Source organism: Alosa alosa, chromosome 19 (genome assembly GCF_017589495.1).
Source record: "Alosa alosa isolate M-15738 ecotype Scorff River chromosome 19, AALO_Geno_1.1, whole genome shotgun sequence".
NCBI classification, from domain to species: domain Eukaryota; kingdom Metazoa; phylum Chordata; class Actinopteri; order Clupeiformes; family Clupeidae; genus Alosa; species Alosa alosa.
This window is the reverse complement of record NC_063207.1, coordinates 22,220,904-22,236,886: the sequence shown is the minus strand read 5'-3', so window position 1 is coordinate 22,236,886 and position 15,983 is coordinate 22,220,904. Positions and strand designations below refer to the sequence as shown.

Below are 15,983 nucleotides of genomic sequence, written 5' to 3'. Positions count from 1 at the left end.
TGTGTGTTTTAGAGAAACTGTTCTCTCTTTATCATGATCTGAAAATAATGTCAAAGTGAACAATTCATTTTTCCTCCTTCAGGGAGCCAGCCTAGTGATGCTCCACTCTGATTTGCATAGATATGCAAAATCCAGACAGTATCTCTTTAGTCCCATTGATGCTATCCAGTGACCTTGGGTGTTAGTCTCACTGAAATCCAGTTCTGCCACATGAACCATAAACGCTTTTGTTTTTGCACTGTCTGCTCTGTGCTGTGCCAACGTATGTTATGCAAACAACATATGATTATGCTGTCAGATTTGGTGATTTATCATTATTCTCCAGAACAGTTGGAAACAGGGAAGGAGACTCGTTTCATGCAACCATTACTTTGTAGCAAATAACACAGGGCTAGTTTTTGCTGTTTTTGATATTAAATGTGACGTGACAAACATGTTAGGCAGTGTATCAGAGGTTTTTAATATTTAAGCATCTTTAAATGTCTTTAATGCTGATAATAGAATAATAATTGAATCCCATTTATAAATTAGCATCCAGAACCACTAAATGCATATTTAACCATCTTTTCCACCTTTTAGTCAAAGGTAAGAATAAATTATTTGAAACCTTTTTAAAAAAAATATTTGTGCATATGGTATGGGGGGAGCAATGCCTCTATTGAATACAATACCTGCAGTGTTATAAGCATCTACCTATCTCTTTGGAAGGTTGTTGGGCTGACTCAACTTTATATGTGATGTAATCATCTGACAACAGGTTTTTTCATGGAGTCATGGAGGATGAACTCTAGCCTAACACCCTCTCAAAGAGATAACATTTTGTTGGCATCAAATGTGCAGGGCGTGGAAACCAGACAGCGAACGTCTTTAATTCAGGCACAGTGACCACACATCCCAAAGGGAAATGCCGTATAGAGTGATTGGGAGGGTAGACGATACACAATGCAATGCAATGTGGCTTTGTTGATTGTCTGTCTTCAAAGTAAAATGCAACTAAGTTCATTGAATTTCTTTTGAATTGAATTTCTGCACTCTAACGAAAATGTAAATTTGTGCAACGTGCTAAGAATTTTCACTATTTTATTATTAGTAGTAGTAATAGTAGTAGTAGTACCTGTAGGCTAGTAGTAGTAGTAGTAGTAGTACGGCTAGTAGTAGTAGTAGTAGTAGTTTTTTTATAGTATTTTCTTGTCTGTTTACAGATTCCTCTGTCAGCATGCACATCACCCTCCAGGGACGCTACCGCTGCCAAGGAGGCCCAGAGATCTTGCTGGAGCAGCTGTGTGACTTCAGGGTGGACTGCCCACGGGGTGATGATGAAGGCACTCCCTGCCGTGAGTATGGGCTATTGGGGCTACTGATTCAATCCACTGAAAAATGGCTTATTTCAATAAATAATGGCTTATGTGATAGTTGTCATTTAATTTAGCCTTTTTGAACGCTATTTTCACTCATAACCTTATTACGGTACTTGTAATGTATGGTGTGGATATATACACTACAGTGATAGGTAGCTTACATAAATACTTAATATGTCTTAATGTTCACAATTTGCATGTGCAAGGTGTTTCCATGCAGATGTTTCTAAATGAGGCTTGGATGTATGACTAAAGCATGATTGCAGAGGGGATTAGGGGTTAAATGGCTGGACTAGCTCATGGCCATATCATTAATATATTATCCATCATAGTCACACTATCACTACCATTATGTGCAGAAATAGCAGGAAGCAAGGTTCATTCCAATTCTGATACACAGGGCTAGTTAATATATTTTAATTACAGTGAATTATGAAATATTGTCTCATTTACATTTAAATTTAAACTCATTTGGCAGAGACCGTTATACAATGTGACCTACAGTATATTGAAATAAGCACTTTCATCATCAACATTATTGTTTTTGTTGAACTTGGACATGTGTGGACACTCCCTAAAAAAACACTTTTTTAGAGGACCAACCCAGAAAGACTTTCATTTGACTTGATTAAAATATGCTGAACTGAGTTAGAAAGTTTAGCTCACTGGAGATAAGAAAAGACTCCTTGTGCTCGACAAGGAAGGTGATGTCTCATGTGAATAAGTGGAGAATCCAAATACTCATTACATCTAATTGCCTTGTTTCGATCTCTCACACTGGACTTTATGAGCTATCTCTCTCCTAAGAAATTGATGATAAGAACCACTGGCAGATGCCCTACATATTATTCTCTTCCTATACAATTCTCAGTCATTTTCCAAATCAATACGTTTCAAGGGTTCTTCTCTCATTCCTCCTCCCTCTTTCACTCCTTCCGATTACTTCCTTCTATCATTCCTTTTTCCCCTCCCCTCCCTCCCTCAGTCTCTCTCTCTCTCTGCTCTGTCATTTCTGTGCCCCCTGCTGTTTGAAGCTACCACCACACTGCTCTTCTGTTCATTGCCACCCTCATTTTCAAAAGATGTCATTTGCCATTCCTAATTACCTATTCTTTATGATCCCATGCTTATTGCGTGCTTATGCATTCACAAATCATTCATTTGTTGAGTTTGGAGCCCACAAACAAAGAAGAAAGGGATATGAAAGAAATATTTCAAGCATCTCCTGCATCATCTCTTTCACCCATCTCTCTCTATTTATGTTGCCCTCTCTCTGTCTCTTTGTCTCTCTCACTCTCTCTCACTCACTCTCACTTTCTCACACACACAAACACATGCAGACACACACACACATGCAGACACACACAAACACAAGCATACACAAACATATACTCATTGCAAGCACTCACAAAGGCACACACATGCGCGCACATACATACATACACACACACACACACACACACACACACACACACACACACACGCACACATCCATGTTCCCCTACTCTGGGTCCTCATGAGGCTGCTCCCCGCTCTTGCAGCTTGATGGTGGCTGGGTCGATATGTTTACACTCCCATGGTTAATGGCTATCATTTCTCTTCTTACTCCCTCCATCTCACCTCTGCAGATGACTGGGGCTTCTCTCCTTAACAAATGGTTCATGGATCAATGACGAGCACAAAATTAAATCAGATTTCATTTATGGGCGCTGATGCCTATTTGAGAGAGAACAGAAGGAGAAAAACAGACTGAGAAAAATGCCCTCCTATAAAAATATACGCCGGCAGCAGCACTGAACACATTGAAATTCAAGGGTTTTTCACAAGATTTTCAAAATTAGATCACAATTACTAACTAAAATGTATTTAATTTAAAAATAATTATGAAATATGTGCAATATATGATACTATTTTTGTTTAAAGGGGATCCTTAAAAAAATCTTAGATTGGTAGCATGCTTGCTAGCACAATAGTGCTACTGATCCTGATACTGATCTTTGTCATTTTTGCTCAAAGTACCTACAAACATGTAACAGAGTAGGCCCCAGGGCCCCTTTAAGGGTATGCTTTTGTTAAAATAAGCCCATCATCACTTGAGGATTACCATATAAAGCAGTTAATCTAGCACACATTACTACAGAGTGGTCACATGTGTAACTTATCCACTGACAACCAGCTGCTCCTCTGGCAATTTAGACAAATACACGCCAAACTGTTGGAACCTCATCTTGGTAGGTAGGAAAGGCAATCGCACCTCACCGCCTCACCCACTTGGTAAAGGGGTGTGTGTATTCTACTGCCGTGCCTCTGATTAAGCTTAGGAGGTTAAGTACAAAGTGCAAAGAGTGCAGAGGATCTGCTGCCTGCAATGGGCTGTATCGCTAGAATTCCCTCGTGAGCTTCTCCTCTTTCTCACTCTCCGTTCGCTGTTTCTTGAATCTCTCCTTCATTTGCTCTCATATGCTCCTCCCCCTCTCCCCACTTCATCTTCTTCTGAAGTGTAAAGCTCCTTCTCTTCAGCCCTGAAACTCCCTCAAAGCCGAGGGATCAGCCCTTCAGACCCTACTGTGTGTGTCTCTCTCACTCGCCGCCTTTCACCTCTTTTTGCTTCTTCTCTCATACTCCTCTCTCATACACTCTCTCTCTCTCTCTCTCTGTTATTTCTTACCATTTATCTTTTCATTCTTGCCACAGCTATAGTTTTCACTATGTTTTATATATGAACACTATGTTTTCCTCTCTTTGTTCCTCTGTGCTTCTCAGGTCAGTTCCTTAACGGCAGCTACTGCTCTTTTGAAGATGGTCTTTGTGGTTGGCAGACTATAGCAGGCAAAGGCCCATCCTGGAGGTCTCAGCCATCTTTGCCCAAGAGTATCAGATCCAGCTGTCCATCTTCTTCAGGTACTCCAAACAAGGCCTTTCCTGATCAAATCTGTGCTGGTGTCAGAATCTGACACAAAGGTTTCATGTAGGGAGATAGCCTTGTCTTGCACTGCCAGTTCATAGATCATCATCTCAGATTAGTTTGAACTGGGCTAACAGTATTTAGATTCTCAATAGAGCAGAGCAGCATGTCTCTTGGTTGTGGATGGTTATCTGATGACTGCCTGGGCTGTTGAGATGAAGCCTGAACCCTGACCATCTGTATGTGGCATCAGTCACAGCAAACTGAGTACAATAATATTCATAATAGTCCAATATTATCTGGATTAGTGGTACATTTACAAGTGCTAAACCCTGCAGGCAATAGAATAGTCATTCACAGACTCCAGTGTGAATCCTTTGAGTGAATGCTAGTATCAGGCAAGGACACATCACTGAGCTGTGTTTTCCCCCACAGCAAAAATGGAACCATTGTCATTATTTTCTTATCTTTTCAGAGTCCAACATGCTGTAAAGGATCTGAACACAAATGTCTTCCAATGTTTGTTTGTTTTGTTTTTTTAATATATATTTATGCTTGCTTGTGTGTACCTTACCTTGCTCTCCTTCAGGGGCTGTGCTGACGGTTGATAATGGTCAGTCTAGAGGTCAGAGAGGAACAGCATTGCTACGTAGCCCGTTTTTCTCACCACCTCTCCGGAATGCCATGTGCTCGGTAAGAGCAGTTTTCTCTTGTTCCACTGACTAAATGAGTACACAAACTCAAAACTCCGAAAACTTGAGGACACAAAATCCACCATCGTGGCCAACCCTCTGCCAGGTTAAGCTTGAAAGCATCCATCAACACATTTCAAACAAGCAAGCAAGCACACTTCAACTTCCTACAGTCACAGAAGAATGTTGCCACAAAGCATTTGACAAGTGAAGCACAGACAGCTCATGATGTGCTACAGCACATGAAGGGATTAGATACATGAAGATAATGGATGTGACATGCCAATGGTCATTTGAGCAAACACGGTCTGTAGACATTTACAGAAGCATTGTTGTGAGAAAAATGCTCATTACATAGTGACTATAGGGGACAGTTTTACTGGAGACACAGCATACACACAACACTGAAGCAATTTATTAATAACACATCTGATGTATGTAATAATAATGAACCCTATTTGCTGTGATCTTGTAGAGCGTTATATGTATGGATTTCTATTTTAAGATTAGAGCGAGTCACTGCTCTTTGCCTGTAGCAAAGCTCCTGTAAAATGTTGTATAATCTGCCTGCCTATGATGTTTAAGCGTGTCTTTACATGTACAAAGGTCATTAACAACGTCTGTTAAATGTTTTGAAAGTGAGACAGAGTTGCCAAAGGGAAGATAGAGTATAAAAGGTTATGTGGGTGTTTTGGGAAGGTTATGTGTGGGTGTATTGGGAAGGTTTTGTGTTGGTGTTTTGGGAAGGTTATGTGTGAAGAAAAATGACCATCTGAAAGCTACATGGAGCTGAGAAAGATGGACATGGTGGAAGACTCAATGGAGGAGGTTTGTGACAGACAGAAAGAAAGAAAGAAAGGAAAGAAAGAAAGGAAGAGAGAAAGAGAGCTGGCCAACATCTTGAGTGGCACCCCCTGATAGATGTAAAGCAGTGCCCTTCCCTGGCATGGACTGTGCCTAGGGCAGTGTGAGGGCAGAGCTCGCAGCAGTATCAGCCTGGCGCCTGCCCAGAGCAGCAGTCATGATTCCAGATTAGCACTTCAATCCCTCAGCCTCCCCTGCTCTCATCTCAACACTGCTTTTCTGAAGCCACTCTTTGCCATGAGGGTTTACAGGTTCAGAGGAGATCTCTATGAAGCCTTCAAAGCCTGTTTCCTTTCCTTATCTAGCTATATTATTATCATGTGTGCTCAAGTTCAAAATCTTTTGAAATGAGATAATTATCTTAAAGGACTTTTGTGTACAAACACACACAAGAACATCTTGAGGACACAGGATAATGACAAAACACAGATCATCTTTTAATTGTCTTATTGAAACAATCTGCACTGTTGAGCTTTTCCTGACCATCAGATACTTAATGCCATCCATACCATTTGAAATAATGATATGATGAGCATAGAGGTTCAATTGTTGTATGCAGTGATTAAGATATGTTCTGCACTGTTTGGTTCCTTTGGGTTTTTAATCTATTTTGCACTCTGTAGCTTCGGTTCTGGATGTGTGGTGGAATCCACAATGGTGTGCTCAGTTTGTCCTTGCTGGAGAACAGCACAGTGCCCGATGGATGGAAAACAAAATGGCAGTCCAGCAGTGACCCCAAGCTACAACAAGGAGGCTGGCAGCTCATTACTGTCCCACTCTACGGCCTAGCTGACTGGTAAGAATCAGATTAGCGAAGGCTCAATGCAGACAACAACAATAACAACAGCAACAATAATAACAACAACAATAATAATTATTCTAATGATATGGCATAATAATTTCTGACTTAATGTATTTTAGTTCCGTAGTGCTGGTTTTAGTGTAGAGGATTTATTGGGGTATGGCGTGATGTGTGGTAACCACTGAAGTGTCTTATCTGCATTGCCAGTACATCTACTTTGATACCAAAGATGGTGACCCAAAACCAGACTTTAAAGACTCAATTAGAAATCAGTGGTAAACAGAATTTAGCATAGGCCTACTTAACTGCTTTCATTACATACATCCATTGGGAAAAAACAGTACCTCCCTGTACCTCTGTAGTTTTTTTAGCACAGACAAGTCTATACTGCTGTTGTTCGGCAGTTGGCAAAATGTAACCATTTGGTCTAGCAGATGTAGGCTACATATGATTTCCTTCAAAACCTAACCCATCCAATAAAACATTTATGATTATGTTGTTTATCTCTATTTTATTAACATTGATGGTGCAAATGAATTATTTCTTCCCGTTACTTGCTCGGGAGGAATGTTGGTGTTATACACAAGAACCCAGATGAAGACTTCGCTATGCAAGAAGCAGACTTACTGGCACTGTTGATTCTGCAGCTGGTGAAGAGAGTCTGCATTGGAGATCTGGTCTTGCTGATTGTCTCACGATTTACATTCCATTTCTGCTAGCTAACCTCACCCTCTCCCTGAGATCTTAATGAATCCCTGTGGGCCTCGGCTTGTGCACTGGCCCTTTAATGTTTCTTAGTGCCTTGGTCTTCGCATCGCTGGCTGAGGAGGAGTTATAGAAATCAATGCAGTGCGTTCCCATTCATCCACTCTTTCCCTTCAATTAAGTATGGCTCTTGATTCGTGGGCTCAAGGAGACATTGGAAGAGCACCAGTCTGTTTCATCTTGATGTGTCTTATTAGACTTCTTCCTTTGTAGCGGGTCTTTCTAATCCTACTCCGTAGAGAGTAGATTAAAATTTTATAACCTCACTTTCTGTTTTTTTTTTCTTCATTCCCTTTTTCTTTTTCTATTTTATCTGACTTGATTATTCTGAATTGACTCACAGCCATTAAAGTCAGAATGGTTCCATTGACCTCATGCACCAGATGCCCTGCCTTATTTGCCCTATTTGCCCTATTAGCCCTAGTCAACGACTTGGCTTTTTAGAGGTAAATTAATTACTGGTTAAATTGAATACTTTCTGTAAAATAGGACTGAATCACAAATGGAGAGAGTTCAGCTTCAACACTAAACGCACTCAGATACCCAGTGCCTCAAGACGATACCACACATATGAAACACCAAACACACGAAAGATAAAATCCTTAATTGGCATGGCATATTGCCAGAGGGAGTAGCACAACACTAGACATAGACATACCATATAATGTCTATATAATAATAATAATAATAATAATAATAATAATAATAATAAAGTGTGTAAGTGTTCCCTCTCTTTCCCTCTGTCATGCTCTAGGTTTTGGCTGCAGTTCAGCACATCTGGGCCTGTGACCACATTTGCAGTGGATAATCTGTCCCTCAGCATGGATTGTTTTCTGTCTTGTAAGTATGATTCTTAGTGTGTTGCTTACTCCCCAAGTCATTAAGAGAGGGGAAAAACAATATATTTCTCCTTGAAGTTGAAGGCTCCAACTTTGGTGACACTTTCAATCAGGTCGTTTCACATTATGGAAGCCTTTCATTCTGCTATACAGTAGAGGCTGCAAAAAAAGTTAATTATTTTAATGAAAACATGTAGTATTTGAGTGAGAATAAATTTCACATTGAAAGAGCGAGTACCAGTCCCTGTTTAATTCATATGGTAATTCAGCTGTACTGTCAGTAATGACACTCCAGACACAAGAGATAAAGCTAGAAGCTAGCTCAACTTTGGTCCTCAACATTATGAGCTGTGATCAGAATGGTAAATACATCAGGCAGGCTCCTCGGAATGATTCAGTGAGCTTTAGATTGCTCGCACAACAAATGCTGTGGTGCCTGCAGAACAGAAGTCAAGATCATTAATGCAAACGGATTGGATTAGGGAGGCTAAGCCCATTGATTCGCAGAGTGAGAATGAGCTTCAGGACCACACTCTAAATCCAAATCTCCTCCTTAAGTACTTCTGATTTCACTTCTTACTTTAGCTGATTTCATTTTTAAGGCCTCTGTGATGGATTGGTGCAGGTGAAATTACAGCATCAGTACATATCAAATTCTCCTTCTTCCATTGTTACATAGCGATGTCAACCACCTACCTGTTGCTGTGCATCATTTTATCTCTACAACGTGGTTTTACTTCTGAAAAAGCATTTCATAATATGAAAATGTGCAGCTTCAGCATATGTGGATATTTGATGTGCCTCTCTGGTAGCAAATATACATACAAGTGTATATGGGTTTTGAATTTTTGTGAAAATAATAACAATAATGTATATTAATAAATACATAAATAATAACTATAATGTGTCATTACAATAGAACCGGCCCGGCCATAGCTGGTTTGCATCCTTACTTCAGTGGATATCAGAACAGCACAGAGCATCAGCATTTCTGAACTTTTGTGAAAACAGTTGTATCTTGACATTTTGTTGCTTTTTTTCGAAGTAATTTTTTGAGTTTGAAAAAAGAAATCCATATATTACCTTTAAATCACTTGACCAATTATTTTTTCATATTTTCCTTTACTCTTAGTACTAAATGTTAAAAGAAACATTTTCATGAGGGTAAAAGCATGGGTATTCATTATTCCTTTAATTTCATGCATTTCACCCACAAGCACTAAAGAACTTATAGGCCTACCAGGGAGATTGCCCAAGGCATTAAAACACCCAGAACTGTCATATTTTGCTGGCAAAAGTGCCCGTGGGATTAGCCTGCTTATTCCTATGCCTTAGGTTGCACTTTATACAATAATGGTTTCAGATATGTTGTCCATTAAGCTGGTTCTAGACCACAGATATCACATCATTTTATAATTTAATAATATCAACATATTGACTTGAATATAAAATATAGACTTGAATACCCATTAAACTCCTCTTGTGCTCTTGTGACTGGCATTCCACATTCTTTAGGGGTGCCTACACAGTGTGGGCATGTGGCAAACCCATAACCACCATATCATTTTCCTTTAATAGCAGATAGACAGACAGAAGTTTGCAGAGTTTACTGTCCTAAATGGACTCAGCACAATCCTGACACAGACAGGATAAACCACACACTTTATTTAAAAAAATCCTTCATACATAATAGAGCTAGAACAATTACGCCCCTAAATCAGCCACCAAAAGTGTATAAGAAAGAATTTACTAAAGTCACCCACTCTCTGGTGTAACATTTTACTCACCGATCCCCACGGCAGCCTTGGATTGGAGAACTTGGAAATAGAACATTTCACCATTTGTGACTTTCATGCCATATATTTCTGGTGTTAACAAAGTAAGAACTGCCCTTAAGGACAGTATATCACTTTAACTAATTAGGTCATAAGTATATATAAGTATTAGGGCTGTCAAAATAACTGATTCATTTCGATTAATTAATTTGAGAAAAAATAACTGATTAAAAAAAATAGTGCAGATTAATCGATTCTGTATGATCTTTGACCCCGAGCCGTTCTAGTCAGTAAAAATTAGACTGTAAAATGAAGGAGAGAGAAGAAAACGTGCTGCCTGGATCATTGATTGGAACATTTACTTTTAAAAAACGGCCTGATGGTGTTGATAAAAATAAAGTGTTGAAAATAAAGTCCTTTTTAATGTCTGCAGCAAGGAATTTGCATATCACCGGAGTTCATCAACTCTATAGTCGCACATCAATGCAAAGAAATAAGTGTTGACATTGAGGGGAGTGTTCATTTATTTTCATTGTGTCCCCTAGGTTATATCTGTGGCCTGAAATGCCTTGTATATGAAAAAAAAACTTCTTCCCGAAGCACTTTTGAATTTATTTCCTCAGCATATTAGGTCATATCATAGATTATTATGGCCATTATTTGAACAGTGAAAATAATAATAAAAGAGTTTTTGAACTTTAATGTCACTAATGCTGATTATTCAATGATTCATTTGAATTTAAATATTTTAAATACTTTCACAGCAAAAATTATAAATGTGATTAATTTAGATTAATTAATCACAGAGTATGTAATTAATTAGATTTTTTTTATCGATTGACAGCCCTAATAAGTGAGGGAAATTTGGTCTCTGCATTTATCCCAATCCGTGAATTAGTGAAACACACTCGGCACACAGTGAACACAGTGAGGTGAAGCACACACTAATAATCCGGCAGTGAGCTGCCTGCAACAACAGCGGGCCGGGGAGCAGTGAGGGGTTAGGTGCCTTACTCAAGGGCACTTCAGCCGTGCCTACTGGTCGGGGTTCGAACCGGCAACCCTCCGGTTACAAGTCCGAAGCGCTAACCAGTAGGCCACGGCTGCCCCTAAACAGCCTTATGACATAGTTTCTACAGTGATTTGTATTTTAGACAGGAAGCTCAAACAAGAAATGACCCCCAAACACCACTGCAGCCACTGTTGCCTTTTTATTTCCCAAGCTAATAGATGAGGGGAAAATCTAGCGAGAGAGAACTATGGATGGAGGTAATGATGATGGTGATGATAATTATACTTTCTTGCCATTGAAATGGCCATTTTAATGAGCTTCATATGTGCAGTGAATATTAGCAGGGACAAAGAGTTTCTGGACTGAAAAAAGCGTTCAGTAGTTTTCCCTTTGTCTTCTGCCATATAGCCATATTACAAAGCACTGTTTGCTACACCCCCACTGTATTTTCTCTCAATCATAAAACAACAGATTACCGTTTTGTATTTTACAGATTTTTTGTGGTTTTCCTGTGCTTGTGCTTTTAACTATTTTGTATTCATTAAAATGTGCACCATTAGACACTGAGGCTATTATTGAGGATTTATAATGACAATGGGAATTTGCAAAAGCACAAAATAAAAACCTTAAGCCGTGGTAACATAGATAAATCATATTACTCACCGTTCACGTCACGATGGTTTCTTGTTTAGTGTTTGATGATGAAACCCTAATCAGATCGTTTTAAAAATAATTTGGGCCTCACTCACCAACCCACTGATACAAATTTGTTCTTAGGTTAGGACAGAACGTATGCACACTCAAGACCTCTTACGCACATTGGAGGGCTGACTTGATTGTGCAAAATAAGTGGTTATTGTGTTTTCGCCAGTTCTGCAGGTGTATGCATTATAGATTTAAACGGCAACTATACTTTTATCGTTCTTCAATTTATCTAGAATTATGGTCTTTAAAACATAACAAATTTTCCCATTGTATGACCATTCTGCAGTTTAAGAACACCTCATGAATCCAACATAGACTTTTCTTACAAAATATCTTAACGAATTGTAAACAAAAAGCTTTGATATTAAAGATATTGGTGAATGTGGCCCAGTAGGTCTGAGAGAATTTGCTTCTGTTACTTTTCTAGGATGTCTTTTAGGTGCTACCATTACTTAGTTAGAAAAATACTAAGGTGAATTTTGGCATCACTTATAACCATGACGCATCATGCTCAAAACAGGCTACCTTTAGTCTAGTTTATACTTCAAATTTTCTTAAGTAGAATACACCGTAAGCATATTTGTGTTTGTTGATTTATTCTCAATTCTCCTACTCAGTTCAGTATTCTTGAAGCATAAGCAACATTTTAGTTAAACTCAGCATTCATTCATATGAGGTTATAAAGCATTCATAATAATACCACATTGGTTTTCATATTGTGTAACAAATATGAGTGTTAAATATGTAACAAAAAAAGACAGTGGGTATGTTGTTTGGTTGATTGACTGATTGATCAATTGATCAATCCAAAGTTTATTGTGGTAGTATTATGAGAAAAAAATAATATATATATTTATCACCCAGAGAGAAGAAATACTCTTTTCTGATTGGCTGGAGGGGTGACTTTTAATTCTGAATAACGGTACACCTATGAAGTAGATCTGGTAAAAAAAAGTTAATTGCCGTTCCATATCAATGCTTATGAATGGTAACTATAACAACCATAGTAGGACGACGGTTGAGCCTGGAGGCAGGCTTCGCAACAATGGAATCAACTGTAAACAAGCTTACTGTCCATGCTATTGCTGTTATAGGCCCAACGAAAGTTCTACAACAAGCTGAACTAGTGGGCTTCTTTTTAAACAGAACCGCGTGTTTCTTTGCATGCTATAAAGGCATGGCTTTACAGTGGCAACCGGGTGATAAGCAGGATAACAGCCTTCGAGGTGTGTCCAGTTATACGGAATTAATGGACTCGGGCAGAGGCAACTCCCCTCCGCTGCGTGTTGGGGAGTTCTTTGCCCCTCGCCCTCGTCCATTAATTCCGTATATCAGGACACCTCGGCGGCTGTTATTCCTTACATATTAACAGGCTAGCAACAATACAGTGCATTGTAATGAAGCCTGACCTGCTATATTGTGAGCTGTCTTTCTGACTCTACTGTTTGACGTGTAACACCATTTCAACAGTGAGAAGTGTGTTGTCCTCAGGCCTGTAGCCCACTTCAACTTGATGTAGTTACAGGAATCTTCGTGGTGGATGGCAGCAATTCTTATAATGTTTAGTTTCGATAGGCAAGCATGTACACAAATATTTCTCTTGCAAGTGATGGTGTTGTGAGGAACTCTTTCTCTGTGTGTGTGTGTGTGTGTGTGTTCCTGTCGTCCCTTGCTTTTTCACTCGGATCAGTGCCTCATATAACCTGCCCATGGTCTGTGTGGATAATAAGGCCACTTCTCCCATTGCTGCAGAACTCTGTGGTGTTTGACGCCCCCATTAACACATCCTGACAGCAGATCTGGCCACTGCTCTGGCCTCCAGCGCCCAGTCACACCTCCACTGCACTAGAATACAAATGGTCTCTTACGGATCACCTTATTGTGGAGAAAAGTTTGACACAGATTTCAAGGAGAGGGTGAGAAAGAAAAGTTTTTGTGTTGTTTCGGAGTTTCGGAGTTTCCCCGGCTGAAATATAATATTTCGGGCCTGGTGTTTCAGAATGCCGTCACATCACTATAGATGTCATGGTTGTACTGTAGGTAAGCAGCACACTGGTGCTGCTTACCTACAGTACAACACGCTCAATTTGTGTTGACTTCAAATGTTCTACATCAGGGGTGTTCAACCTTTTTCAGCCCAAGGACCCCTTGCCTGAGAGAGACACTGAACACGGACCCTACTCTGCCCTGCCGCAAATTTAGATTGCTGTTCTACTTGAACAATAATGAACATTATAATGACGCTGACATCAAAACATGTTTTTGTTCATTACATGTGTGTGCATCAGCATAATATTCTATTTTAGCACTTTTTGGTAGAATTACACTGTATTTTAAGCTTCAGCATAATTGGTTTTGGTGGTAGATTCTTGAGGTATTCTGTGCATTTCTGCACATGTATGTGCATTTCTGTTATTTATTCCTGAAACTTTTTTAGGGGTATTTACCTTTATGATGGCAACAAGAAGTGGTTTTGATAAATTCGCCTTGGGAGACGTGATATCACACAAAGAGTTATGGATTAGAAAATGAATACAATCTTCTGCTAGGCTATAACAGCATACATCTTCATAGTTGTTGTGTTAGTTTGTCTATAATGTCACCTTGTCCCAAAGCTTCACAACTTGAGAGAGCTCGAACTTCACTACTTTTGAACTTGCATACTACAGAGGCTGTTATACTGGTTGTGGCTAACAGGCATAGCTAGATTTTGATGGATTATGCCAGTTCTCAGTGCTAGGGGGGATACTTTGGCGGGAGTGTTTTTAGGAGATGATTTAAGAGTTGGAGATGAGAGGTAGCATTTTTCACAATGCCCCATATTGTCAGAGGAGCATCGTGTGGGGGAAAGGGATGATCTGTCTTTTCTGGGAAGCCGGCAAGCGAAACAATGGCAGAGCTCATGTGGCTTGTCATCATAATTAAGAAACATGCAGTTGTCTCATGACTCCTTCAGCACTGGTGGAATGCTCAGCCATCTGTCTTGGTGCATTGGAGATGCAGACAGTAGCTCTCGGAGCGATCCTTTACATTATTTTAAAATCTTTATGGCAATATACTGCCTTTGATGGAGTGTAACTATGGAAACTGAAGGTGCTCATCCACATGGCCTCTTTAGGGTTTCAAAGGGAAGCGTACCCTGTTCTTTATGAATTCTAGAATGTATTAGTAATCAGCATCTCTCCTCTCATGACTGCCAGCGTTGATACTGTATATGTCTTCAAGCTCATATGACACATTCTTGATACATAAGTGCAAGTTAGGTATATTTTTGTCAAGATTAAGGTACATGTAATGAATCAATGCCATTGTACGTTTTAAAAGGGCATTAGACTTATCTTGAACACTGAACACTAGACCACCCCCAGCACCCCCAGCAACTTCCCTATGAGTGGGACCCCCAGCCAGTCCCACTCATAGGGAATTATGCAGCATACAGTTGAAGAATATTTTTAGTGAAAAAACATTGGCATGACATATTGTTTAGGTATCTGCGGATTATGCAAACAGTAGTATAAGGTATAGCCTAACGAAAGACAAAGGATTCAGTAAGCAGAATATGATATTAGCCGAGGTGGTGGTTACATCACATTCTGTATTAGTTACTGCTGTCCAGACCCCATGAAGTCTACTATATCCTGCTCTGCATATAATTTGCCAAAACTACCATTAGTCTACTAGCGATGAGTGGATCTGTGGATGGCAAAAGGTGATTGTAAAATGCAATCAAAATCCAGGTTAACATTGAATTACATTGAATTGACTTGCCATGTATAATTGACTATAGTATTAAAACATATTCTGTAGATAGCCAACCCAAGTAATAATTCAAGTTTAATGAAATTATAGTCACACAGACAAAAGAAATGGCTTGTTGGATAAGATTCATGCACATAGAAATGTACTCATTTGACCATTCTCATTCATATATCATATTCCTGCATGGCTTTGGCATGTTCATGTTTTGTAGAAAATACGAAGGACCATCATTTACGAGCATTACGAACAGCTCTTGGTTGGTCTGGGGTCATTTCTCCAGCAGGAAATGTCTGTAGATAATTACTCTGTATGGAAACAGCAATGCTACCGGAAATGTCACTATAAGCTATCATGAGGTAGTGAATTAATAGAATTATCACTGTGACCTCAGTATGAGTCCAAACCATTCCTGTTTATGTACAGATGTTTTTTTTTTTTTTTAATTGTTTTTACAAGTACTCTTTAACAGTCTATCTTAACATGGACTGACTGCTGATATAAAGCAGT

The 15,983-nt window shown here is 39.3% G+C and overlaps 1 protein-coding gene across 4 annotated transcripts in view; it reads left to right on the top strand.

Moving 5' to 3' along the window:
* alk (ALK receptor tyrosine kinase) overlaps positions 1–15,983 on the top strand; it is a 269,021-nt gene that overhangs the window by 229,123 nt on the left and 23,915 nt on the right. For all 4 annotated transcript variants that reach the window (XM_048228498.1, XM_048228497.1, XM_048228500.1 and 1 more), the window contains 5 exons: positions 1,203–1,334; positions 4,122–4,259; positions 4,853–4,956; positions 6,443–6,615; positions 8,141–8,226. In XM_048228498.1, coding sequence (XP_048084455.1) covers positions 1,203–1,334; positions 4,122–4,259; positions 4,853–4,956; positions 6,443–6,615; positions 8,141–8,226 — 633 coding nt within the window. The remainder of the gene's footprint in view (positions 1–1,202; positions 1,335–4,121; positions 4,260–4,852; positions 4,957–6,442; positions 6,616–8,140; positions 8,227–15,983) is intronic.